This window comes from Xiphophorus couchianus, chromosome 24 (genome assembly GCF_001444195.1).
Source record: "Xiphophorus couchianus chromosome 24, X_couchianus-1.0, whole genome shotgun sequence".
Classification (NCBI taxonomy): domain Eukaryota; kingdom Metazoa; phylum Chordata; class Actinopteri; order Cyprinodontiformes; family Poeciliidae; genus Xiphophorus; species Xiphophorus couchianus.
Genome location: NC_040251.1, coordinates 6,972,195 through 7,000,017, shown reverse-complemented (window position 1 = coordinate 7,000,017; position 27,823 = coordinate 6,972,195). Strand labels below are relative to the sequence as shown.

The 27,823-nt window shown below is 37.0% G+C and overlaps 2 protein-coding genes and 1 long non-coding RNA gene across 3 annotated transcripts; 1 reads left to right on the top strand and 2 right to left on the bottom strand.

Annotated features, from left to right (window-relative positions):
* Positions 1–1,429: 1,429 nt before the first annotated feature.
* On the bottom strand, positions 1,430–11,719 carry LOC114141191 (rhamnose-binding lectin-like). Its single transcript, XM_028011673.1, is given in 19 exon segments — positions 1,430–1,781; positions 2,607–2,710; positions 2,815–2,947; positions 3,035–3,097; positions 3,305–3,323; positions 3,564–3,617; positions 5,871–5,887; positions 6,382–6,485; positions 6,597–6,729; positions 6,817–6,879; positions 7,087–7,105; positions 7,346–7,399; positions 7,636–7,710; positions 10,170–10,269; positions 10,381–10,510; positions 10,600–10,668; positions 10,806–10,833; positions 11,040–11,093; positions 11,278–11,719. Coding segments are annotated over 18 exon segments (1,245 nt in total). The 5' UTR covers positions 11,278–11,719; the 3' UTR covers positions 1,430–1,755.
* Positions 11,720–14,456: 2,737 nt separating this feature from the next.
* Positions 14,457–16,989, bottom strand: LOC114141038 (uncharacterized). Its single transcript, XR_003594748.1, has 5 exons — positions 16,732–16,989; positions 16,203–16,491; positions 15,983–16,115; positions 15,775–15,878; positions 14,457–14,808 (listed from the first exon to the last, which is right to left on the bottom strand). It is a non-coding gene; the product is annotated as an uncharacterized LOC114141038 (long non-coding RNA).
* A 3,977-nt stretch (positions 16,990–20,966) lies between these two features.
* Positions 20,967–27,083, top strand: LOC114141190 (L-rhamnose-binding lectin CSL3-like). The gene is made up of 12 exons (XM_028011671.1): positions 20,967–21,242; positions 21,427–21,480; positions 21,686–21,713; positions 21,851–21,919; positions 22,009–22,138; positions 22,250–22,349; positions 25,103–25,171; positions 25,412–25,430; positions 25,638–25,700; positions 25,788–25,920; positions 26,032–26,135; positions 26,875–27,083. The coding sequence occupies exons 2-12, from the start codon at positions 21,427–21,429 to the stop codon at positions 26,892–26,894; spliced, it is 789 nt and encodes a 262-aa protein (XP_027867472.1). The 5' UTR covers positions 20,967–21,242; the 3' UTR covers positions 26,895–27,083.
* Positions 27,084–27,823: the final 740 nt, after the last annotated feature.

Here is a 27,823-nt window from a genome sequence, read left to right as displayed (position 1 = left end):
ATGTGTTCATGGGAACCTTTAGTCCCTCTACATTGTGGGGACATCTCTTGGTCCCCATGAGGTAAAATGCTGATTTTGGGTTACAGTAAGGTATGTGATGGTGACTGAATGCTTGGTCTGTCAATGAAACACACAAACACACACACACACAACCACACACACACACACACACACACACGTATGTTTTTCTCTCTATCTTTGCAGGGACTTTCCATTGACTTTGATTAATTTCTACAACCCAACCCTAACCAAAACTCAATACACATCCTAGTCCTAAACCTAACTCTTAACCCAAAAACACAATTTCCCCTTGTGGGGGCCAAGTCCTGGTCCCCACAAGGGGATGTGTCTCCACAATGTAATATGTGTCAGGAAAATGGTCCCACAATGCATCAAATACCTGCTGCTCACACACATGGTTGTGTGTGTGTGTGTGTTTGTGTGTGTGTGTGTGTGTGTGTGCATGTGTGGGCATGTGTGTGTGTGTGTGTGCGCATGTATTGGTGCGGTGGGCGTGTGGGCGTGTGCATGTGTGGGTTTTCTGTTATATAGGAATCAAAACATAAAACTACTATCAGAGTTTTGGGCCTTCTGGTGGTCTATTGCAAATCAATCGATCAAGTTTATTTGTATAGCACATTTCACCAAAAAAATTTTTTACATCATAAAACAGAAAAACAAAAAGTCATAAAAACAGAGCGATCATCAATATCATCAATAATCATCAATATCATGTTGATCAGTGTTCCATTCATTATGGTTAAAAGCAACTTTAAACAGGTGGGTTTTAGCCTTGACTTAAAGGTACTCAGTGTTTTGGCTGTTTTGAAGTTTTCTGGAAGTTGGTTCCAGAATTGTGGTGCATAGAAGCTGAATGCTGCTTCTCCATGTTTGGTTCTGGTTCTGATCCAGAGCAGAACCAGAAACAGAAGCTGAGAGGTCTGGAAGGTTGATCCTGCAGCAGCAGATATTTGATCCGTTCAGTGATTTATAAACTACCAGCAGTAGTTTAAAGTCTGTTCTCTCAGTGAATGACTGTAGAACTGGGTGATGTAGAACTATTCATTAATATCCACTTCTAGATGTGATGTTCATGTGGATTATTGTACTCTGAGTTCTCCCAGTTCCACTTGGTCGTGGCCCCAGTGACTTCTACATAACCTGCTTGCTAAGTTCTCACATGAGCATCTAAGAGCCACTCAGTTATGGGAACATTCAGTTTGTATTTACCAGCGTTTCATTGAAGGTGAAATAACAAAAAGTCATTCATGGATATATTTGTTACTAACTACAAACACTGACAAGGGTTGCTTGCTAACAGTTTGGTGTTTGCCAGCAGAGTTCAGCTACCAGCCTAGCTCCTGTGAAATGAGAGGAATACATTGTTAATCTTAAAAACTTAATTATTTAAAGTAAGGACATGTACATATTCCTCTTTCAGCTTTTTGTTTTATTTTGGCTGAAGAAGTTTACAAAGAGAAGCAGTTGGAGAGAAAAACTGTCTTTAAGTTTGATACAACAGGAAGAAAAATAAAAAGATTTTCAAAGCTATAATCTGTGATATTACTTTATTTGTTATGTTTAATTGTAATTCAGATTATTTTCTGTCAGCTTCTTGAGGACGCTAAGATCCTTCCAGGTTTTCAACAAGATGCTGCAGATCTTCTCTCAGTTTGTTGTCGTCAGCCATCATCTGTTGGGGCAGCAGCACCAGAGTCTTCATCAGCATCCTGATGAAGAAGGCGACTTCTGCTTCTATTCTGGGCACGACTGGGGAACCTCTGGACATGATGATGATGCACAGAGGATTATTCATAAAATCAAGAAACTATGAACCCTGACAACCTCTTCAGACTGTCTTGGGAAAAGAGTGTGTTCAGTCAGAGGCTTCTTCAGATTTACTGTGATACAGACTGCTATAGGAGATCATTCCTGTCAACAGCCGTCAGCATCAAGAAGAACTGAAAAATTTGAATTAATAAGTTACAACAACATTTAATTTCCACGTGGAGTCAATAAAGTATTTTTGGATTTGGACTCAGAAGATTGGAACCTGTTTTGATTTATGCATAGATATTTGAGGCAGGTGGCTCTTGATTTAAGTGCTTGATGGGTTGAGCTGCTTTAACTCATCTGTAAGTGTACTCTCCAAAGGATGCACTAGTTGGTGCAACTTAAAATATGTACTTTTATGTACTTGTTTTGTTAAGGGCAGTCAGTTTACATGCTTTTTGAGTTATTGATAACTAATTAGATTTTACAGTGTAGATGCTGATGGCTTTTGGCAGTAGAGATCTCTTGTAGCAGTCTGTATTAGAGAGATAAATAAAAATAACAACTGAATTTAGCACAGAGTATTTTTTAAAGTTTAAGGAAAACAAAATTTGTATGTATTTAATTATTTACCAATTTAAGATCCTGGGTTTGTTAATCAGGCTAAACAAAAAAGTGAATAAAGCTGCTACTGATGGCTTTTTGTTTAGAAAAGGCACAACATTCAAATGAGCAGGAACAACATCCATAAAGTTGCTGTTTGTGTTGCACCAACTTGTTGAAGCTGTTCCTGTTTTGAGAAGGATTTTAGTGAAGTGAGAGCCTGAACTCACCGTAACAAATATATTCCACCTCCAGGTACTTGTAGGTTCCATAGCAGGGATCTCCGAACACATAGTTACTGGCTTTGACTTTACACCACTGTTTCCCGTTGCATCTGTGGATTCAGATCAAAGTCAGCGATTTGCCTTTCTTAGTCCTCCTCATTCACTCATTCACATCCAGTTTGATAAACCTTCAGGAAATACTGAAGCTCTGTACCTCTAACCAACTTCCTCTGCGTATGTGAAGGATTGAGTGTTCTTTAGCTGGTCGGCCGGTCTACGAGCGCTGCAAGTCTTCTTATCAGTGCGTCCGTATGTAGCACTGGTCACATAGATAGCCTGACCTTCTTCTGCCAGAGCGAAGAGGAAATGTTGGAAACCTGAATGTATTCATGGTGTAATGCTCCAGAACCGACCAGTGAAACCAGTGACCTTACCACAGTGGAGTCGAGCCACTGTTCCTTCACAGGCAACAAGGGATTTTTCCTCTGGGAGCCATGCTGCATATGAGACATTCAGATCATATTCATATCAGGACACAGAAAAGTCCAAACACCCACGAACTAAAGATAAATTCATGTTTAACAGTTTTAGATCCAATAAATGATGAACATTCAACATCAGCCTTCATGCCCAGCTTGTCTTCATACTAAAACCTGCAGCGCCACCTTGTGAACTCAAAACACCAGAAAGATTACAGCACAAACCTCCTGATGAACTTTTTCCCTGTTAACCAAGAGAGACAGATATAAAAAATAATTACTTTTAAAAACTTTTTTGTCTTCAAAGTTTTTAGAGTTGATTGAAGATAAAGTTATCATCGTTTATCTGCTGTTCATACAGACACATTTCTGTGTTTCACTGCCTGTTTCACATACAGTCAAAATAAAGAAATAAAAACACAAAATGTAGATTTTTAACAACTGATTTTCTAAACAGCAAACAGAAGAGAAGATTTTCACTCACATTGATTTCCAGGATGAATCCACAAAGGAACAAAGTAAAAAGAACAAATTTCATCTGTATGAAGATAAGAAACATTCAGTTACTCTGAAATATGACTCAAAATATTAGATGATTTTCTACAACATTTTCAACAAGCTGCTGAACCAAATCATACATTTCATCCATCAATATAAACATGATGGAAACAAGTTTTCATGTCTCTGAGAATCAGAACTAGAATTTATCATAACATATATTAGAAGAACAGAATTGTAAGCAGCTTTTTTTGGGTTTGTTCAGTCAAATTTTACCTTGTTGTGATGAAGAATCAGAGCAGCAGCAGAAACCAGATTCACTAGCAGCAGTGTGCCTTCAACCAGGGAATGGAGGGTTTATAAACCTTCACTGATGATCTGACAGAGGAACAAAATGTCTTTATCCAGGCAACAATTCGTCCTGTTGAGGTTTTCTGACCAGAACTCCAGGTTGGTGATGGGTGAGGCAGGAATGTGTCAGGTTTTATCAGATGATGGAAATATTTCAGTGCTGTGCTTAGATGATTCAAGTAACTGTAAAAATGTGCTTTAAAATTGTATAAATGTAACAGTATGAATTTATTTTTAGTATCCATGTTTTTGATTCAGTTTCACTAGCAACACTCAGGGTAAAGTGCAGCCATACTGTAAAAGCAGATTACTGGTAGGGGCCAGATGCATTCTGGGAAACGACAGGTGTAGAGCTAGTTTGGTCTCTTCACATGTCAGATATCCAGCTGGTTGGTTATCTGCTGTGCAGCAGTGTGCAGCTGTTGTTGTCCAGTTGGTTCCATGGTTATCAGCTGTTGTGATGATGTAGAGAACTCTCCGTTTGGATCAGCTGTTCTTGTTTTCTGTCCTGTTTTCTCCATCAGGACAGTGCCAATGTGCAACAGTATACTGGGTGCAATGTACTGCTGAAATGTACATCAGTGCTTTATTGATGATCTCAGTCAGTTAAACTGTCTTGCATTACTTCCTACAAGAATCTGTTGAATGTGAAGAGGATTTAATGCAGAAAGGAGTGAAATTGAAATGAGACAAAACAGAAATATAAACCAAATACAAATCCTACTATGGTCAAATAAATATTATAGCTTATAAGGTTCATTTAAACTTGGAATTCCCCTTAGATAAAGTTAGATGAGGCTAAAATATGTTCATGTTCAGACATGCTGCTGCCCAAGATAAATGTGAATTTGACTGTTGCCAAACTTTGCAGAATAACTAAGGCTAACATGTCCCACTATTGGGAGCAATTTAGTTAGGATAGTCAAAGGATTGAGAAAGATACAGATATTTGTGTTAAGTACAAACTTGTGAAAAAACCCAGAGTGAGGCATATGGAGATATGGCCAAACATAGAGTGTATGAAATGTTGAGAACAATCCAAAGAAGCATTCTAAAAATCTGAGCTCATTTGAATGAGAGTGTGATGTTTTAGGAACTTTTTAAAGTTTGGAGGTCGGATGAAGCATTTTTCCATTTTTGTAAATAAGCCCCACAAACCTCAGCCAACAATGACCACATTAAATATGGGAGGTAAAACTAATGGCGTGAAAGTATATGCAACGTTTGGCAAAAATAAAAATGCTAGTTTTTGTGTGTAAACAAAAAAACATCCTAAATGTGTCACTTCTGGTTGGCGGCCATCTTGATCTGATCCAGATGACAGCAGGCAGCGTTCTCACAGACATTCAACCAACTTCCTCCACATGTTCCTTCCTGTTCAGGCTGGAAACAGTTTTTAAACTACCTTCATAGTTTGGAAGGAGTTTGTCAAAGTTTTCGTCCCCATCAGGCTGTTTGTAGCGAACAAAGCAAAACAAACTGAGCAAAATGTAAATGCAAGTCAGGTTTATTGAGGAAAGTTGAAATAGAAGCAAAAAGAGATGAAGATTGGAGAAGAAAAACAAATAAAATGCTAAGTAAACATAAAAAGAAACTGAAGACAGATGAAGCTGCACATCAGTGGATCACAACGTCTGTAGATGTTACTGATTATGATGCATTTCATCCTCAGCACAGCAGATCTGATCGTCGCTTCATTCAGTTGCAAATGGAACTGAAAACATGGAAATATTAACAATATCGTTTCAGCAGAATGCATTTTAGACATCAGAAAGTGAAATATCACCAGTTCTAAAGCTGCAACAAGGCCTCTGGAGAGTCAAGGCTGGTTTTCTGTCTTTGGTGTAAAAATTAAATATATTCTTTCTAAGTAAATGCAGAAAGACCCAGGCTAGGATTCAAACCCAGGACCTTGTTGCTGCAAGGCATTAGTGCTACTGACTGTGTTACTGAGCTGGACTGGAACATTAAAGCGGATGAGGGAAAATTTTTAACCAGACTACAGAGTTTGGACAAAACCTGCTCCACAGGATCGCCATGGCAACCAAACTCCGAGTCTTGATATTTTATTATGGGATGCGTAGGTTTTTTATTTAAAAAAGAAAGAAAGAAATTCGAGGAATCAAAAAACAGGAATAAACAAATTAATAAATAAAATAAATACATATAAAAAACAAAAAATTAATGAAAATGAAAAATAAAAAATGAAACCTTGGAAATATGGATGAATTGAGAATCCTAAAAAGATTATTTCACCTAATTAATTTCCTAATTGAAAAGCTGGGTTTGTTAATCAGGTTAAAAACGTGGTAAATTAAGCTGCTACTAATGGAGTTTCTTCAAGATAAAAAAAAGGAAATTTAAATCAGCTGAATAAAACAAATGTGACATTAATGCTTTTCAATGTTCTTGAATTTTAGAAATATTTTAGTGAAGTTAGACCATAAACTCACTTTCACATAGATATATCACATCCAGGTACTTGTAGGTCCCAAAACACGGATCTCCGAACACAGAGCTACTGGCAAAAACATTGCACGCTGATCTCCCCTCGCATCTGTGGATTCACATCAAGGTCAGTTTCCTAGAAATTGTGATTTGCCGTTTCTTGGATTTATTAATTAATATCCAGTTAGAAAACCCTTTAGGAAAGATTGAAGCTCTGTACTTCTGAAACACGGATTCTGCCCTCGTAGCACAATCAGTGTTCTTCGTCTGCTCTGCAGGTATCCCAACGTAGCACGTCAACCGATTGCTGCGTCCGTATGTAGCACTGGTCACATAGATAGCCTGACCTTCTTCTGCCAGAGCGAAGAGGAAATGTTGGAAACCTGAATGTATTCATGGTGTAATGCTCCAGAACCGACCAGTGAAACCAGTGACCTTACCACAGTGGAGTCGAGCCACTGTTCCTTCACAGGCAACAAGGGATTTTTCCTCTGGGAGCCATGCTGCATATGAGACATTCAGATCATATTCATATCAGGACACAGAAAAGTCCAAACACCCACGAACTAAAGATAAATTCATGTTTAACAGTTTTAGATCCAATAAATGATGAACATTCAACATCAGCCTTCATGCCCAGCTTGTCTTCATACTAAAACCTGCAGCGCCACCTTGTGAACTCAAAACACCAGAAAGATTAAAGCACAAACCTCCTGATGAACTTTTTCCCTGTTAACCAAGAGAGACAGATATAAAAAATAATTACTTTTAAAAACTTTTTTGTCTTCAAAGTTTTTAGAGTTGATTGAAGATAAAGTTATCATCGTTTATCTGCTGTTCATACAGACACATTTCTGTGTTTCACTGCCTGTTTCACATACAGTCAAAATAAAGAAATAAAAACACAAAATGTAGATTTTTAACAAATGATTTTCTAAACAGCAAACAGAAGAGAAGATTTTCACTCACATTGATTTCCAGGATGAATCCACAAAGGAACAAAGTAAAAAGAACAAATTTCATCTGTATGAAGATAAGAAACATTCAGTTACTCTGAAATATGACTCAAAATATTAGATGATTTTCTACAACATTTTCAACAAGCTGCTGAACCAAATCATACATTTCATCCATCAATATAAACATGATGGAAACAAGTTTTCATGTCTCTGAGAATCAGAACTAGAATTTATCATAACATATATTAGAAGAACAGAATTGTAAGCAGCTTTTTTTGGGTTTGTTCAGTCAAATTTTACCTTGTTGTGATGAAGAATCAAAGCAGCAGCAGAAACCAGATTCACTAGCAGCAGTGTGCCTTCAACCAGGGAATGGAGGGTTTATAAACCTTCACTGATGATCTGACAGAGGAACAAAATGTCTTTATCCAGGCAACAATTCGTCCTGTTGAGGTTTTCTGACCAGAACTCCAGGTTGGTGATGGGTGAGGCAGGAATGTGTCAGGTTTTATCAGATTATGGAAATATTTCAGTGCTGTGCTTAGATGATTCAAGTAACTGTAAAAATGTGCTTTAAAATTGTATAAATTTAACAGTATGAATTTATTTTTAGTATCCATGTTTTTGATTCAGTTTCACTAGCAACACTCAGGGTAAAGTGCAGCCATACTGTAAAAGCAGATTACCGGTAGGGGCCAGATGCATTCTGGGAAACGACAGGTGTAGAGCTAGTTTGGTCTCTTCACATGTCAGATATCCAGCTGGTTGGTTATCTGCTGTGCAGCAGTGTGCAGCTGTTGTTGTCCAGTTGGTTCCATGGTTATCAGCTGTTGTGATGATGTAGAGAACTCTCCGTTTGGATCAGCTGTTCTTGTTTTCTGTCCTGTTTTCTCCATCAGGACAGTGCCAATGTGCAACAGTATACTGGGTGCAATGTACTGCTGAAATGTACATCAGTGCTTTATTGATGATCTCAGTCAGTTAAACTGTCTTGCATTACTTCCTACAAGGATCTGTTGAATGTGAAGAGGATTTAATGCAGAAAGGAGTGAAATTGAAATGAGACAAAACAGAAATATAAACCAAATACAAATCCTACTATGGTCAAATAAATATTATAGCTTATAAGGTTCATTTAAACTTGGAATTCCCCTTAGATAAAGTTAGATGAGGCTAAAATATGTTCATGTTCAGACATGCTGCTGCCCAAGATAAATGTGAATTTGACTGTTGCCAAACTTTGCAGAATAACTAAGGCTGACATGTCCCACTATTGGGAGCAATTTAGTTAGGATAGTCAAAGGATTGAGAAAGATACAGATATTTGTGTTAAGTACAAACTTGTGAAAAAACCCAGAGTGAGGCATATGGAGATATGGCCAAACATAGAGTGTATGAAATGTTGAGAACAATTCAAAGAAGCATTCTAAAAATCTGAGCTCATTTGAATGAGAGTGTGATGTTTTAGGAACTTTTTAAAGTTTGGAGGTCGGATGAAGCATTTTTCCATTTTTGTAAATAAGCCCCACAAACCTCAGCCAACAATGACCACATTAAATATGGGAGGTAAAACTAATGGCGTGAAAGTATATGCAACGTTTGGCAAAAATAAAAATGCTAGTTTTTGTGTGTAAACAAAAAAACATCCTAAATGTGTCACTTCTGGTTGGCGGCCATCTTGATCTGATCCAGATGACAGCAGGCAGCGTTCTCACAGACATTCAACCAACTTCCTCCACATGTTCCTTCCTGTTCAGGCTGGAAACAGTTTTTAAACTACCTTCATAGTTTGGAAGGAGTTTGTCAAAGTTTTCGTCCCCATCAGGCTGTTTGTAGCGAACAAAGCAAAACAAACTGAGCAAAATGTAAATGCAAGTCAGGTTTATTGAGGAAAGTTGAAATAGAAGCAAAAAAAGATGAAGATTGGAGAAGAAAAACAAATAAAATGCTAAGTAAACATAAAAAGAAACTGAAGACAGATGAAGCTGCACATCAGTGGATCACAACGTCTGTAGATGTTACTGATTATGATGCATTTCATCCTCAGCACAGCAGATCTGATCGTCGCTTCATTCAGTTGCAAATGGAACTGAAAACATGGAAATATTAACAATATCGTTTCAGCAGAATGCAGTTTAGACATCAGAAAGTGAAATATCACCAGTTCTAAAGCTGCAACAAGGCCTCTGGAGAGTCAAGGCTGGTTTTCTGTCTTTGGTGTAAAAATTAAATATATTCTTTCTAAGTAAATGCAGAAAGACCCAGGCTAGGATTCAAACCCAGGACCTTGTTGCTGCAAGGCATTAGTGCTACTGACTGTGTTACTGAGCTGGACTGGAACATTAAAGCGGATGAGGGAAAATTTTTAACCAGACTACAGAGTTTGGACAAAACCTGCTCCACAGGATCGCCATGGCAACCAAACTCCGAGTCTTGATATTTTATTATGGGATGCGTAGGTTTTTTATTTAAAAAAGAAAGAAAGAAATTCGAGGAATCAAAAAACAGGAATAAACAAATTAATAAATAAAATAAATACATATAAAAACAAAATATGAATGAAAATGAAAAATAAAAAATGAAACCTTGGAAATATGGATGAATTGAGAATCCTAAAAAGATTATTTCACCTAATTAATTTCCTAATTGAAAAGCTGGGTTTGTTAATCAGGTTAAAAACGTGGTAAATTAAGCTGCTACTAATGGAGTTTCTTCAAGATAAAAAAAAGGAAATTTAAATCAGCTGAATAAAACAAATGTGACATTAATGCTTTTCAATGTTGTTCTTGAATTTTAGAAATATTTTAGTGAAGTTAGACCATAAACTCACTTTAACATAGATATATCACATCCAGGTACTTGTAGGTCCCAACACAGGGATCTCCGAACACAGAGCTACTGGCATAAACAGTGCACATCGTTTCCCCCTCGCATCTGTGGATTCACATCAAAGTCAGCTTCCTAGAAAATGTAATTTGGGATTTCTTGGATTTGTTAATTAATATCCAGTTAGAAAACCCTTTAGGAAAGATTGAAGCTCTGTACTTCTGAAACACGGATACTGCCTTCGTAGCACAATCAGTGTTCTTCGTCTGCTCTGCAGGTATCCCAACGGAGCACGTCAACCGATTGCTGCGTCCATATATAGCACTGATCACAAATATATCCTCATGCCCTGTTGGAAGACAGAAGACGAAATCTTGGAAATCTGAAAGTATTCATGGTGTAATGCTCCAGAACAACCAGTAAAACCAGTGACCTTACCACACGATAAGTGAGCCTCTGATCCCTCACATGCCACAACAGTTCTTATTCCTGCATACGACCCTGGTCCTGTTATATGAAAGATTTAGATCATATTAATATCAATACACTGAAAAGTTCAGCTATCCATGACCTAATGCAAAATTTATGTTTCATAATTTTAGATTAAATAATCTTATCTTCATACTAAAACTTGCAAAACTAACTTTTCGGTTTTCGAAAAAGACGTCCAGCCTGTTAAAAAAAAACAACAACAAAATGAATCACAAATAGAAACGGCAGGATTTTTACTTCAAGCTCCTTAGAGATGTAAGCATCAAATTAAAATCTGGTTAACAACTGAATGACAAGAAAACTATAATTGCTAAATAAAACCAGTAAAATAATATTTTTAACAACAGATATTCAAACCACAAAGAGAAGAGAAGGTTTTCACTCACATTGATTTCCAGGACGAATCCACAAAGGAACAAAGTAAAAAGGACGAATTTCATCTGTATGAAAATAGGAAACATTCAGTTACTCTGAGATATGACTGAGAAAAACTCAATGATTTGCTGAAATATTTTCAACAATCTGCTGAACTAAATGGCACAGTTGAATAAATAAATATGAACATAAAGTTTTTTGCAAGACTTAATCTTACTATTAATTTTCCAGTTTTAAGTCAAATTTTACCTTGTTGTGATGAAGAATCCAAGCAGCAGCAGCAGCAGGACTCACTAGCAGCAGTGTGCCTTCAACCAGGGAATGGAGGGTTTATAAACCTTCACTGATGATCTGACAGAGGAACAAAATGTCTTTATCCAGGCAACAATTCAGCCTGTTGAGGTTTTCTGACCAGAAGTTCAGGTTGGTGATGGGTGTGTCACACCTGAAGCCTTTTCTCCTCATTCCTGTTGATAAATCACTGATCACCTCTTTATAGCCCCCAGCCCAGCTAGCAGGTACACCAGACTGAAAATGTTGGGATGGAAAAACCCAGTTGGGTTTTAGTTACTGGCTGCAGCAGCCAGGTGGGATTTTCTGTTAACAAAGATTCTTGGCCTTGATGTGGATCGTGATTCTGTCAGCCGTCTCCATCTGCTCTCTGGTTTTATACAGGAATCATAAACCATTAATGTCTTTATCTGCTCTATGAAATCCCAGTTATTTTACTCTTGGATGAGTTCAATATTTAAAACCTTACTAATATCTCTGGAAACATGTTGGAGCTAACGATTCCTTCTGAATTAGCTTTTTCTCAGTTTTGTCAGATTGTGGACAAATTTCAGTGTCATGCAAAGTTGATTCCAGTAACTACAAAATGCTGTTTTAAATGATGAATTAATTTCAATCCTCTCTATAGATTTTGTTGAAATATAGCTTCATTTATCATGCCATGACGTAAATACATTTAGGAAGAGAGAAGAAATAAATCTTTGCTATTTGAGTCTGGAAATGGTCACCAGGTCGTTTCTAAGGCCTTGGGATTCTGGAAAAGCACAGAGAGAAAATTATCTGTAAATGTGATGTGGATGTCACATTATCTGTACTTTGCCATAATTGGACCTGCTGCTACTTCTTTGGTGTGGTTGAGTGCCTTTAGTTCCTTTAGTTAATTTAGTTGTATATATTGTTATTATTATTATTGTGTGTTTGCTTATTTATACTGTATATATTTGACCTTTTGCACGGGAGCTGCAATGGAAATTTCGTTGAATTCTGTTCAATGACAATAAATGCTATCTATCTATCTATCTATGTTTCTGCACCAGAGTCTGTGCTGCTTTGTCTGGGACTGGAGGTTCATGTTTATGTTTATGAATATTTATGTTGAATGAGATCCCCATAAGCATCAGCAACATGCTATAAACTACAAACGGATTAAGATTTAGGCATAAATATCTTGTATGAATGGTGTGATATCTAATGATAAGAGCTTCTTCTCAAAGATAAAATGTTTAAGGCAAACATTTCAGGGAGAATAAGAACAGTTTTGTTTAGCAACAGCATAAAATCCAACTGGTTTTTCCAAACTAACACCTTAAGCCTGACGTTAACATTCTGACAACCAGGAAACAGCAAAAGGTTAAATAAGCTCTAATAATCAGAAATGTGAAGAAGTAGCTTCAGGATTGACCTCCTTCTGACCCCAAGCCTTCCCCTTACTCACTCTGGTCACAATTAAAGTGGACCTGGCCGTTCTGCACGTTATTTTAAAGATTCCTTGGAGTTTTTCTTCAACTACTTGAGCTCCTCAGTGAAGGAAAGGCTCTTGAACAATGCAAAGCCATTTACACACTCCTCCATTAACACAAGGAGCACAATCCTGAGTTACTGCCGTAAGCAAAACTAACATGTGAGTCTTTTCTTTACTTTTCAGAAATAAGATTTAAATACCCAGATTTGTTTGTCCTCTGGAGTTTTTCTTATGTTAATAATGCAGCAGTCCAGGAGCGAACTGTGGAGAGAGAAAGGCCTGGGAGATCCTGACAGACCGGCCTGTGTGTGTGTTTGTGTGTGTGTGTGTGTGTGTGAACCAGGTTTTTATGTGTTCATGGGAACCTTTAGTCCCTCTACATTGTGGGGACATCTCTTGGTCCCCATGAGGTAAAATGCTGATTTTGGGTTACAGTAAGGTATGTGATGGTGACTGAATGCTTGGTCTGTCAATGAAACACACAAACACACACACACGCAACCATGTGTGTGAGCAGCAGGTATTTGATGCATTGTGGGACCATTTTCCTGACACATATTACGTTGTGGAGACACATCCCCTTGTGGGGACCAGGACTTGGCCCCCACAAGGAGAAATTGTGTTTTTGGTTTAAGAGTTAGGTTTAGGACTAGGATGTGTATTGAGTTTTGGTCAGGGTTGGGTTGTAGAAATTAATCGAAATCAATGGAAAGTCCCTGCAAAGATAGACAAACATATGTGTGTGTGTGCATGTGTGGGCATGTGTGTGTGTGTGTGTGTGTGGGTTTTCTGTTATAGGAATCAAAACATAAAACTACTATCAGAGTTTTGGGCCTTCTGGTGGTCTATTGCAAATCAATCGATCAAGTTTATTTGTATAGCACATTTCACCAAAAGAACTTTTTACATCATAAAACAGAAAAACAAAAAGTCATAAAAACAGAGCGATCATCAATATCATCAATAATCATCAATATCATGTTGATCAGTGTTCCATTCATTATGGTTAAAAGCAACTTTAAACAGGTGGGTTTTAGCCTTGACTTAAAGGTACTCAGTGTTTTGGCTGTTTTGAAGTTTTCTGGAAGTTGGTTCCAGAATTGTGGTGCATAGAAGCTGAATGCTGCTTCTCCATGTTTGGTTCTGGTTCTGATCCAGAGCAGAACCAGAAACAGAAGCTGAGAGGTCTGGAAGGTTGATCCTGCAGCAGCAGATATTTGATCCGTTCAGTGATTTATAAACTACCAGCAGTAGTTTAAAGTCTGTTCTCTCAGTGAATGACTGTAGAACTGGGTGATGTAGAACTATTCATTAATATCCACTTCTAGATGTGATGTTCATGTGGATTATTGTACTCTGAGTTCTCCCAGTTCCACTTGGTCGTGGCCCCAGTGACTTCTACATAACCTGCTTGCTAAGTTCTCACATGAGCATCTAAGAGCCACTCAGTTATGGGAACATTCAGTTTGTATTTACCAGCGTTTCATTGAAGGTGAAATAACAAAAAGTCATTCATGGATATATTTGTTACTAACTACAAACACTGACAAGGGTTGCTTGCTAACAGTTTGGTGTTTGCCAGCAGAGTTCAGCTACCAGCCTAGCTCCTGTGAAATGAGAGGAATACATTGTTAATCTTAAAAACTTAATTATTTAAAGTAAGGACATGTACATATTCCTCTTTCAGCTTTTTGTTTTATTTTGGCTGAAGAAGTTTACAAAGAGAAGCAGTTGGAGAGAAAAACTGTCTTTAAGTTTGATACAACAGGAAGAAAAATAAAAAGATTTTCAAAGCTATAATCTGTGATATTACTTTATTTGTTATGTTTAATTGTAATTCAGATTATTTTCTGTCAGCTTCTTGAGGACGCTAAGATCCTTCCAGGTTTTCAACAAGATGCTGCAGATCTTCTCTCAGTTTGTTGTCGTCAGCCATCATCTGTTGGGGCAGCAGCACCAGAGTCTTCATCAGCATCCTGATGAAGAAGGCGACTTCTGCTTCTATTCTGGGCACGACTGGGGAACCTCTGGACATGATGATGATGCACAGAGGATTATTCATAAAATCAAGAAACTATGAACCCTGACAACCTCTTCAGACTGTCTTGGGAAAAGAGTGTGTTCAGTCAGAGGCTTCTTCAGATTTACTGTGATACAGACTGCTATAGGAGATCATTCCTGTCAACAGCCGTCAGCATCAAGAAGAACTGAAAAATTTGAATTAATAAGTTACAACAACATTTAATTTCCACGTGGAGTCAATAAAGTATTTTTGGATTTGGACTCAGAAGATTGGAACCTGTTTTGATTTATGCATAGATATTTGAGGCAGGTGGCTCTTGATTTAAGTGCTTGATGGGTTGAGCTGCTTTAACTCATCTGTAAGTGTACTCTCCAAAGGATGCACTAGTTGGTGCAACTTAAAATATGTACTTTTATGTACTTGTTTTGTTAAGGGCAGTCAGTTTACATGCTTTTTGAGTTATTGATAACTAATTAGATTTTACAGTGTAGATGCTGATGGCTTTTGGCAGTAGAGATCTCTTGTAGCAGTCTGTATTACAGCGAGTCTGGAGACGCCTCTGACCAAGACAGTCTCATGAGGAGGGCGGTCAGGGTTGTCCAAACCTGAAGAAATAATTTTTATGACATTATGGTGATTTCTATCTTTAAACTAAGAAAGAGTCAAAGGAAACAAAAACAAAGAGATAAATAAAAATAACAACTGAATTTAGCACAGAGTATTTTTTAAAGTTTAAGGAAAGCAAATTTTTTATGTATTTAATTATTTACCAATTTAAGATCCTGGATTTGTTAATCAGGCTAAACAAAAAAGTGAATAAAGCTGCTACTGATGGCTTTTTGTTTAGAAAAGGCACAACATTCAAATGAGCAGGAACAACATCCATAAAGTTGCTGTTTGTGTTGCACCAACTTGTTGAAGCTGTTCCTGTTTTGAGAAGGATTTTAGTGAAGTGAGAGCCTGAACTCACCGTAACAAATATATTCCACCTCCAGGTACTTGTAGGTTCCATAGCAGGGATCTCCGAACACATAGTTACTGGCTTTGACTTTACACCACTGTTTCCCGTTGCATCTGTGGATTCAGATCAAAGTCAGCGATTTGCCTTTCTTAGTCCTCCTCATTCACTCATTCACATCCAGTTTGATAAACCTTCAGGAAATACTGAAGCTCTGTACCTCTCAAAAACTTCCTCTGCGTATGTGAAGCATTCAGTGTTCTTTAGCTGGTCGGCCGGTCTACGAGCGCTGCAAGTCTTCTTATCATTGCGTCCGTATGTAGCACTGGTCACATAGATAGCCTGACCTTCTTCTGCCAGAGCGAAGAGGAAATGTTGGAAACCTGAATGTATTCATGGTGTAATGCTCCAGAACCGACCAGTGAAACCAGTGACCTTACCACAGTGGAGTCGAGCCACTGTTCCTTCACAGGCAACAAGGGATTTTTCCTCTGGGAGGCATGCTGCATATGAGACATTCAGATCATATTCATATCAGGACACAGAAAAGTCCAAACACCCACGAACTAAAGATAAATTCATGTTTAACAGTTTTAGATCCAATAAATGATGAACATTCAACATCAGCCTTCATGCCCAGCTTGTCTTCATACTAAAACCTGCAGCGCCACCTTGTGAACTCAAAACACCAGAAAGATTAAAGCACAAACCTCCTGATGAACTTTTTCCCTGTTAACCAAGAGAGACAGATATAAAAAATAATTACTTTTAAAAACTTTTTTGTCTTCAAAGTTTTTAGAGTTGATTGAAGATAAAGTTATCATCGTTTATCTGCTGTTCATACAGACACATTTCTGTGTTTCACTGCCTGTTTCACATACAGTCAAAATAAAGAAATAAAAACACAAAATGTAGATTTTTAACAACTGATTTTCTAAACAGCAAACAGAAGAGAAGATTTTCACTCACATTGATTTCCAGGATGAATCCACAAAGGAACAAAGTAAAAAGAACAAATTTCATCTGTATGAAGATAAGAAACATTCAGTTACTCTGAAATATGACTCAAAATATTAGATGATTTTCTACAACATTTTCAACAAGCTGCTGAACCAAATCATACATTTCATCCATCAATATAAACATGATGGAAACAAGTTTTCATGTCTCTGAGAATCAGAACTAGAATTTATCATAACATATATTAGAAGAACAGAATTGTAAGCAGCTTTTTTTGGGTTTGTTCAGTCAAATTTTACCTTGTTGTGATGAAGAATCAAAGCAGCAGCAGAAACCAGATTCACTAGCAGCAGTGTGCCTTCAACCAGGGAATGGAGGGTTTATAAACCTTCACTGATGATCTGACAGAGGAACAAAATGTCTTTATCCAGGCAACAATTCGTCCTGTTGAGGTTTTCTGACCAGAACTCCAGGTTGGTGATGGGTGAGGCAGGAATGTGTCAGGTTTTATCAGATGATGGAAATATTTCAGTGCTGTGCTTAGATGATTCAAGTAACTGTAAAAATGTGCTTTAAAATTGTATAAATTTGATGCCCTCTATTAATTGTGTGCAAGTATAACAATATTATTTTATATTCTCATGTTTTTGATTCAGTTTCACTAGCAACACTGAAGGTTTAGTGCAGCTAAACTGAAGAATTAATAATATTATTCACATAGAAACCTTCTGACAACATGAAGTAGGGTAAAGGTCTCATAAAGCAACAGATCATGATGTGTTGGCGTTGTCTCGTTTGGACCCACCCAAGTGTTAGGCTCCAGGAAGAAATCAAACCAAATCAATCATCAATATTTGATGTGATGGTTGGTAAAGTAAAGTTTAAGTGACGTAATGGTGCATGAATATTCAGCTGGATGTTGCTTTAGACAGGAAATAAATCTTTATTTTTCAGTTCTGGTATTCCTCTGTCTTGTTAGCAGAGGAGTTCTACAGCATTTTAATGTCGGGGGCCGGATGCATTCTGGTATACAACAGGTGTAGAACTAGTCTGGTCTCTTTCCATGTCAGATTTCAGATATCCAAGCAGTAGTTTATCTGTTTGTTGTGCGGCAGTGTTCAGTTGTTGTTGTCCAGTTGGTTCCATGGTTACCAGCCGTTGTGATGATGTAGAGAACTCTCTGTTTGGATCAGCTGTTCTTGAACGCATCCTGTTTTCTCCATCAGGACAGTGCTGAGTGGGTTCTGCTGACTGTGGCCTGATGTCAGCAGAGCTTACTTGTTTCTGATTCAGAGAGCAAAATATTTTTGATGATGATTCGGATTCTTAACAGGACAAACAAAACAATCACAGAATTTTAAGAGGATTTTTTTTTTTTTTGCAGAGTTCAGTAATTAAAGATGTAATCAGGAACAACCAGAGGAAGGAATGATGGATGGATGAGTGGATGGATGAGTGGATGGATGCATAAACAGATGAAGGGAATGATGGTTGAATGGACAAACAGAAGGATGAAATGCAAAAGTATGACAGATAACTAAACGGATTATTAATTACTCAATATATCAGCATTAACACCAAAATCTGTCTCATAACTGAAACTAATTTGATATTAATAATGGATGTTTATCTATGACCCTGGAGACGCCAGCCTCCAGCAGGAATTATTATTATTTATTTCCATCTTGCTGCCTTTGGGCTGATGAGGTTGGTCATGTGGTATTTGTTTGGTCATGTGATGGTGATGCAGTGCATTGTGGGATGTTTGACCGAAGCAGAGTAGCCATGTCAGTGGTTGAGTTGTCATGGGGTTGATATGGTAGGAAAATATTAATGAGATATGATGTATGCTAATGACCATAACAGCAATATTAACATTTGGGATTAATATCAACCCCAATTTTTAAATTGATGCATCCATATGACATTCTGTATGTGAACATTCAGTGTGTGATAAACCCATATTTATGTATAATATGTGGTTTATATATCTATTTAAATATGTTATATATTATATGGAGAGAAGGCCTCTGATAGGTTAGGCCTTACAGGAAGTAGAAAAATAATTATTAAATTGGCATATAGAGATGGAGTGGGATTAAAGTTAATGCCAACAGTGTGATCATTTTCATCACCTGTTAAATAATATAACTAAAGAAATTAACAAACTTAATGGTTTGATGAAAATAAACTGTTCTTGAACCAAACATAAATAATGTTATTTGGGAAACTTTCAATCAAATACAGAAATTCAAATACAAAAAGTTGGTGTGAATATTGAAATAGTTCATAAAAACTCATTTCTAATGATAAACTCAACCGGAAACCAAACATCTGATATGTTCAAAGAAAAGTCTCAAAACGCATCACTGACCAAGTCGGTCATGGAGCTTTGCATGCTCTCTGCTGTTCACTAATCTGACCTGTGTGGTAAATACAAAACGACACCACAGGCATTAACAACAATACAAAAGAGCAATAAAATTAAACCACAAGATGGTGTAGTTTTTTCTCATTAAATGTAAAAAAGGTCAAAGCCATCCAGGCCTTCATGTTATCAAGAAATGTGAAAAAACATTTATCTTTTTAAGAGGAAGTTAAATCTGCAAGGCATCAGAAAGAAATTCCACATTTCCAGGAACAGAACCACAGTGTCGCAGATATACTGTAGACAGAATGTGAAGCTCAACATTATGGGACCCCAGACTGAAAAAGCACAGAGAAAAACCCACAAAGTTTGACACATAAAGTTTGTTCTACCAAATAAGATGTGAACCTAAAGCTGCGTTATTCTTGTAATTAAAACTTGACAATGCCTCTGTCTTAAAGACAGCAATTAAATTCAAAACCACAAAACCTCTGTCAGCTGACAGTTGCTAAAAACACATTGTTAAAAACTTCTAAAATATAATGTTGTAAAAAAAAAATCACTAATTACTTGTAAGTAAATTTCTCAAGAATTTGTTTGAAAAGACTTAATTTGACAACAGATCTGCGATTTGCAAATAATTTGGAATCAAGAAACAGTTGGTTCATTTGAGGCAACCTGTTGCACTTTTATTATAAGAACAACTGCAGAGGACAAAATACTCTGGGTATTTAAATGTTATTTCTTTAAAGTCAAGAAGAGACTCGCTTGTTAGTTTTGCTAAAGGCAAAAACTCAGGATTGTGCTTCGTGTTTTGGCAGAGGGTCTGTAAATACCTTTGCATTGTTCAAGAGCCTTTAAACAATGACTAATGAGTTTTTCTTTGACTAATGAAGTCATTAGCCAAAGAAAAACATTTTTAAAAAATGTGCAAAACAACACAGTCCAGCTTTTCTTCATTTCTGATTATTAGAGCTTATTTAACCTTTTGCTGTTTCCTGGTTGTCAGAATGTTAACGTCAGGCTTAAGGTGTTAGTTTGGAAAAACCAGTTGGATTTTATGCTGTTGCTAAACAAAACTGTTCTTATTCTCCCTGAAATGTTTGCCTTAAACATTTTATCTTTGAGAAGAAGCTCTTATCATTAGATATCACACCATTCATACAAGATATTTATGCCTAAATCTTAATCCGTTTGTAGTTTATAGCATGTTGCTGATGCTTATGGGGATCTCATTCAACATAAATATTCATAAACATAAACATGAACCTCCAGTCCCAGACAAAGCAGCACAGACTCTGGTGCAGAAACATCCACATCACATTTACAGATAATTTTCTCTCTGTGCTTTTCCAGAATCCCAAGGCCTTAGAAACGACCTGGTGACCATTTCCAGACTCAAATAGCAAAGATTTATTTCTTCTCTCTTCCTAAATGTATTTACGTCATGGCATGATAAATAAAGCTATATTTCAACAAAATCTATAGAGAGGATTGAAATTAATTCATCATTTAAAACAGCATTTTGTAGTTACTGGAATCAACTTTGCATGACACTGAAATTTGTCCACAATCTGACAAAACTGAGAAAAAGCAAATTCAGAAGGAATCGTTAGCTCCAACATGTTTCCAGAGATATTAGTAAGGTTTTAAATATTGAACTCATCCAAGAGTAAAATAACTGGGATTTCATAGAGCAGATAAAGACATTAATGGTTTATGATTCCTGTATAAAACCAGAGAGCAGATGGAGACGGCTGACAGAATCACGATCCACATCAAGGCCAAGAATCTTTGTTAACAGAAAATCCCACCTGGCTGCTGCAGCCAGTAACTAAAACCCAACTGGGTTTTTCCATCCCAACATTTTCAGTCTGGTGTACCTGCTAGCTGGGCTGGGGGCTATAAAGAGGTGATCAGTGATTTATCAACAGGAATGAGGAGAAAAGGCTTCAGGTGTGACACACCCATCACCAACCTGAACTTCTGGTCAGAAAACCTCAACAGGCTGAATTGTTGCCTGGATAAAGACATTTTGTTCCTCTGTCAGATCATCAGTGAAGGTTTATAAACCCTCCATTCCCTGGTTGAAGGCACACTGCTGCTAGTGAGTCCTGCTGCTGCTGCTGCTTGGATTCTTCATCACAACAAGGTAAAATTTGACTTAAAACTGGAAAATTAATAGTAAGATTAAGTCTTGCAAAAAACTTTATGTTCATATTTATTTATTCAACTGTGCCATTTAGTTCAGCAGATTGTTGAAAATATTTCAGCAAATCATTGAGTTTTTCTCAGTCATATCTCAGAGTAACTGAATGTTTCCTATTTTCATACAGATGAAATTCGTCCTTTTTACTTTGTTCCTTTGTGGATTCGTCCTGGAAATCAATGTGAGTGAAAACCTTCTCTTCTCTTTGTGGTTTGAATATCTGTTGTTAAAAACATTATTTTACTGGTTTTATTTAGCAATTATAGTTTTCTTGTCATTCAGTTGTTAACCAGATTTTAATTTGATGCTTACATCTCTAAGGAGCTTGAAGTAAAAATCCTGCCGTTTCTATTTGTGATTCATTTTGTTGTTGTTTTTTTTAACAGGCTGGACGTGGTTTTCAAAAACCGAAAAGTTAGTTTTGCAAGTTTTAGTATGAACACAAGATTATTTAATCTAAAATTATGAAACATAAATTTTGCTTTAGGTCATGGATAGCTGAACTTTTCAGTGTATTGATGTTAATATGATCTGAATCTCTCATATAACAGAACCAAGGTCATTTGGAGGAATAAAAACTGTTGTGGCATGTGAGGGATCAGAGGCTCACTTATCGTGTGGTAAGGTCACTGGTTTTACTGGTTGTTCTGGAGCATTACACCATGAATACTTTCAGATTTCCAACATTTCGTCTTCTGTCTTCCAACAGTGCATGAGGATATATTTGTGATCAGTGCTACATATGGACGCAGCAATCGGATGACGTGCTCCGTTGGGATACCTGCAGAGCAGACGAAGAACACTGATTGTGCTACGAAGGCAGAATCCGTGTTTCAGAAGTACAGAGCTTCAATCTTTCCTAAAGGGTTTTCTAACTGGATATTAATTAACAAATCCAAGAAACGGCAAATCACATTTTCTAGGAAACTGACCTTGATGTGAATCCACAGATGCGAGGGGAGATCAACGTGCAATGTTTTTGCCAGTAGCTCTGTGTTCGGAGATCCCTGTGTTGGGACCTACAAGTACCTGGATGTGATATATCTATGTTAAAGTGAGTTTATGGTCTAACTTCACTAAAATATTTCTAAAATTCAAGAACATTGAAAAGCATTAATGTCACATTTGTTTTATTCAGCTGATTTAAATTTCCTTTTTTTTATCTTGAAGAAACTCCATTAGTAGCAGCTTAATTTACCACGTTTTTAACCTGATTAACAAACCCAGCTTTTCAATTAGGAAATGAATTAGGTGAAATAATCTTTTTAGGATTCTCAATTCATCCATATTTCCAAGGTTTCATTTTTTATTTTTCATTTTCATTCATTTTTTGTTTTTTATATGTATTTATTTTATTTATTAATTTGTTTATTCCTGTTTTTTGATTCCTCGAATTTCTTTCTTTCTTTTTTAAATAAAAAACCTACGCATCCCATAATAAAATATCAAGACTCGGAGTTTGGTTGCCATGGCGATCCTGTGGAGCAGGTTTTGTCCAAACTCTGTAGTCTGGTTAAAACTTTTCCCTCATCCGCTTTAATGTTCCAGTCCAGCTCAGTAACACAGTCAGTAGCACTAATGCCTTGCAGCAACAAGGTCCTGGGTTTGAATCCTAGCCTGGGTCTTTCTGCATTTACTTAGAAAGAATATATTTAATTTTTACACCAAAGACAGAAAACCAGCCTTGACTCTCCAGAGGCCTTGTTGCAGCTTTAGAACTGGTGATATTTCACTTTCTGATGTCTAAAATGCATTCTGCTGAAACGATATTGTTAATATTTCCATGTTTTCAGTTCCATTTGCAACTGAATGAAGCGACGATCAGATCTGCTGTGCTGAGGATGAAATGCATCATAATCAGTAACATCTACAGACGTTGTGATCCACTGATGTGCAGCTTCATCTGTCTTCAGTTTCTTTTTATGTTTACTTAGCATTTTATTTGTTTTTCTTCTCCAATCTTCATCTTTTTTTGCTTCTATTTCAACTTTCCTCAATAAACCTGACTTGCATTTACATTTTGCTCAGTTTGTTTTGCTTTGTTCGCTACAAACAGCCTGATGGGGACGAAAACTTTGACAAACTCCTTCCAAACTATGAAGGTAGTTTAAAAACTGTTTCCAGCCTGAACAGGAAGGAACATGTGGAGGAAGTTGGTTGAATGTCTGTGAGAACGCTGCCTGCTGTCATCTGGATCAGATCAAGATGGCCGCCAACCAGAAGTGACACATTTAGGATGTTTTTTTGTTTACACACAAAAACTAGCATTTTTATTTTTGCCAAACGTTGCATATACTTTCACGCCATTAGTTTTACCTCCCATATTTAATGTGGTCATTGTTGGCTGAGGTTTGTGGGGCTTATTTACAAAAATGGAAAAATGCTTCATCCGACCTCCAAACTTTAAAAAGTTCCTAAAACATCACACTCTCATTCAAATGAGCTCAGATTTTTAGAATGCTTCTTTGAATTGTTCTCAACATTTCATACACTCTATGTTTGGCCATATCTCCATATGCCTCACTCTGGGTTTTTTCACAAGTTTGTACTTAACACAAATATCTGTATCTTTCTCAATCCTTTGACTATCCTAACTAAATTGCTCCCAATAGTGGGACATGTCAGCCTTAGTTATTCTGCAAAGTTTGGCAACAGTCAAATTCACATTTATCTTGGGCAGCAGCATGTCTGAACATGAACATATTTTAGCCTCATCTAACTTTATCTAAGGGGAATTCCAAGTTTAAATGAACCTTATAAGCTATAATATTTATTTGACCATAGTAGGATTTGTATTTGGTTTATATTTCTGTTTTGTCTCATTTCAATTTCACTCCTTTCTGCATTAAATCCTCTTCACATTCAACAGATTCTTGTAGGAAGTAATGCAAGACAGTTTAACTGACTGAGATCATCAATAAAGCACTGATGTACATTTCAGCAGTACATTGCACCCAGTATACTGTTGCACATTGGCACTGTCCTGATGGAGAAAACAGGACAGAAAACAAGAACAGCTGATCCAAACGGAGAGTTCTCTACATCATCACAACAGCTGATAACCCTGGAACCAACTGGACAACAACAGCTGCACACTGCTGCACAGCAGATAACCAACCAGCTGGATATCTGACATGTGAAGAGACCAAACTAGCTCTACACCTGTCGTTTCCCAGAATGCATCTGGCCCCTACCGGTAATCTGCTTTTACAGTATGGCTGCACTTTACCCTGAGTGTTGCTAGTGAAACTGAATCAAAAACATGGATACTAAAAATAAATTCATACTGTTACATTTATACAATTTTAAAGCACATTTTTACAGTTACTTGAATCATCTAAGCACAGCACTGAAATATTTCCATCATCTGATAAAACCTGACACATTCCTGCCTCACCCATCACCAACCTGGAGTTCTGGTCAGAAAACCTCAACAGGACGAATTGTTGCCTGGATAAAGACATTTTGTTCCTCTGTCAGATCATCAGTGAAGGTTTATAAACCCTCCATTCCCTGGTTGAAGGCACACTGCTGCTAGTGAATCTGGTTTCTGCTGCTGCTCTGATTCTTCATCACAACAAGGTAAAATTTGACTGAACAAACCCAAAAAAAGCTGCTTACAATTCTGTTCTTCTAATATATGTTATGATAAATTCTAGTTCTGATTCTCAGAGACATGAAAACTTGTTTCCATCATGTTTATATTGATGGATGAAATGTATGATTTGGTTCAGCAGCTTGTTGAAAATGTTGTAGAAAATCATCTAATATTTTGAGTCATATTTCAGAGTAACTGAATGTTTCTTATCTTCATACAGATGAAATTTGTTCTTTTTACTTTGTTCCTTTGTGGATTCATCCTGGAAATCAATGTGAGTGAAAATCTTCTCTTCTGTTTGCTGTTTAGAAAATCATTTGTTAAAAATCTACATTTTGTGTTTTTATTTCTTTATTTTGACTGTATGTGAAACAGGCAGTGAAACACAGAAATGTGTCTGTATGAACAGCAGATAAACGATGATAACTTTATCTTCAATCAACTCTAAAAACTTTGAAGACAAAAAAGTTTTTAAAAGTAATTATTTTTTATATCTGTCTCTCTTGGTTAACAGGGAAAAAGTTCATCAGGAGGTTTGTGCTTTAATCTTTCTGGTGTTTTGAGTTCACAAGGTGGCGCTGCAGGTTTTAGTATGAAGACAAGCTGGGCATGAAGGCTGATGTTGAATGTTCATCATTTATTGGATCTAAAACTGTTAAACATGAATTTATCTTTAGTTCGTGGGTGTTTGGACTTTTCTGTGTCCTGATATGAATATGATCTGAATGTCTCATATGCAGCATGGCTCCCAGAGGAAAAATCCCTTGTTGCCTGTGAAGGAACAGTGGCTCGACTCCACTGTGGTAAGGTCACTGGTTTCACTGGTCGGTTCTGGAGCATTACACCATGAATACATTCAGGTTTCCAACATTTCCTCTTCGCTCTGGCAGAAGAAGGTCAGGCTATCTATGTGACCAGTGCTACATACGGACGCAGCAATCGGTTGACGTGCTACGTTGGGATACCTGCAGAGCAGACGAAGAACACTGATTGTGCTACGAGGGCAGAATCCGTGTTTCAGAAGTACAGAGCTTCAATCTTTCCTAAAGGGTTTTCTAACTGGATATTAATTAACAAATACAAGAAATCCCAAATTACATTTTCTAGGAAGCTGACTTTGATGTGAATCCACAGATGCGAGGGGGAAACGATGTGCACTGTTTATGCCAGTAGCTCTGTGTTCGGAGATCCCTGTGTTGGGACCTACAAGTACCTGGAGGTGATATATCTATGTGAAAGTGAGTTTATGGTCTAACTTCACTAAAATATTTCTAAAATTCAAGAACATTGAAAAGCATTAATGTCACATTTGTTTTATTCAGCTGATTTAAATTTCCTTTTTTTTATCTTGAAGAAACTCCATTAGTAGCAGCTTAATTTACCACGTTTTTAACCTGATTAACAAACCCAGCTTTTCAATTAGGAAATGAATTAGGTGAAATAATCTTTTTAGGATTCTCAATTCATCCATATTTCCAAGGTTTCATTTTTTATTTTTCATTTTCATTCATTTTTTGTTTTTTATATGTATTTATTTTATTTATTAATTTGTTTATTCCTGTTTTTTGATTCCTCGAATTTCTTTCTTTCTTTTTTAAATAAAAAAAGTTAGCATCCCATAATAAAATATCAAGACTCGGAGTTTGGTTGCCATGGCGATCCTGTGGAGCAGGTTTTGTCCAAACTCTGTAGTCTGGTTAAAAATTTTCCCTCATCCGCTTTAATGTTCCAGTCCAGCTCAGTAACACAGTCAGTAGCACTAATGCCTTGCAGCAACAAGGTCCTGGGTTTGAATCCTAGCCTGGGTCTTTCTGCATTTACTTAGAAAGAATATATTTAATTTTTACACCAAAGACAGAAAACCAGCCTTGACTCTCCAGAGGCCTTGTTGCAGCTTTAGAACTGGTGATATTTCACTTTCTGATGTCTAAAATGCATTCTGCTGAAACGATATTGTTAATATTTCCATGTTTTCAGTTCCATTTGCAACTGAATGAAGCGACGATCAGATCTGCTGTGCTGAGGATGAAATGCATCATAATCAGTAACATCTACAGACGTTGTGATCCACTGATGTGCAGCTTCATCTGTCTTCAGTTTCTTTTTATGTTTACTTAGCATTTTATTTGTTTTTCTTCTCCAATCTTCATCTCTTTTTGCTTCTATTTCAACTTTCCTCAATAAACCTGACTTGCATTTACATTTTGCTCAGTTTGTTTTGCTTTGTTCGCTACAAACAGCCTGATGGGGACGAAAACTTTGACAAACTCCTTCCAAACTATGAAGGTAGTTTAAAAACTGTTTCCAGCCTGAACAGGAAGGAACATGTGGAGGAAGTTGGTTGAATGTCTGTGAGAACGCTGCCTGCTGTCATCTGGATCAGATCAAGATGGCCGCCAACCAGAAGTGACACATTTAGGATGTTTTTTTGTTTACACACAAAAACTAGCATTTTTATTTTTGCCAAACGTTGCATATACTTTCACGCCATTAGTTTTACCTCCCATATTTAATGTGGTCATTGTTGGCTGAGGTTTGTGGGGCTTATTTACAAAAATGGAAAAATGCTTCATCCGACCTCCAAACTTTAAAAAGTTCCTAAAACATCACACTCTCATTCAAATGAGCTCAGATTTTTAGAATGCTTCTTTGGATTGTTCTCAACATTTCATACACTCTATGTTTGGCCATATCTCCATATGCCTCACTCTGGGTTTTTTCACAAGTTTGTACTTAACACAAATATCTGTATCTTTCTCAATCCTTTGACTATCCTAACTAAATTGCTCCCAATAGTGGGACATGTCAGCCTTAGTTATTCTGCAAAGTTTGGCAACAGTCAAATTCACATTTATCTTGGGCAGCAGCATGTCTGAACATGAACATATTTTAGCCTCATCTAACTTTATCTAAGGGGAATTCCAAG

Bases quoted from the DNA above. Each gene is read 5' to 3' on its own strand.
- LOC114141190 (XM_028011671.1), top strand. From the start codon at position 21,427: ATGAAATTCGTCCTTTTTACTTTGTTCCTTTGTGGATTCGTCCTGGAA. The intron at 25,701-25,787 runs GTAAGGTCACTG...TCGCTCTGGCAG, and splicing joins AGTGGCTCGACTCCACTGTG to AAGAAGGTCAGGCTATCTAT. The intron at 25,921-26,031 runs GTACAGAGCTTC...GTGAATCCACAG, and splicing joins GCAGAATCCGTGTTTCAGAA to ATGCGAGGGGGAAACGATGT.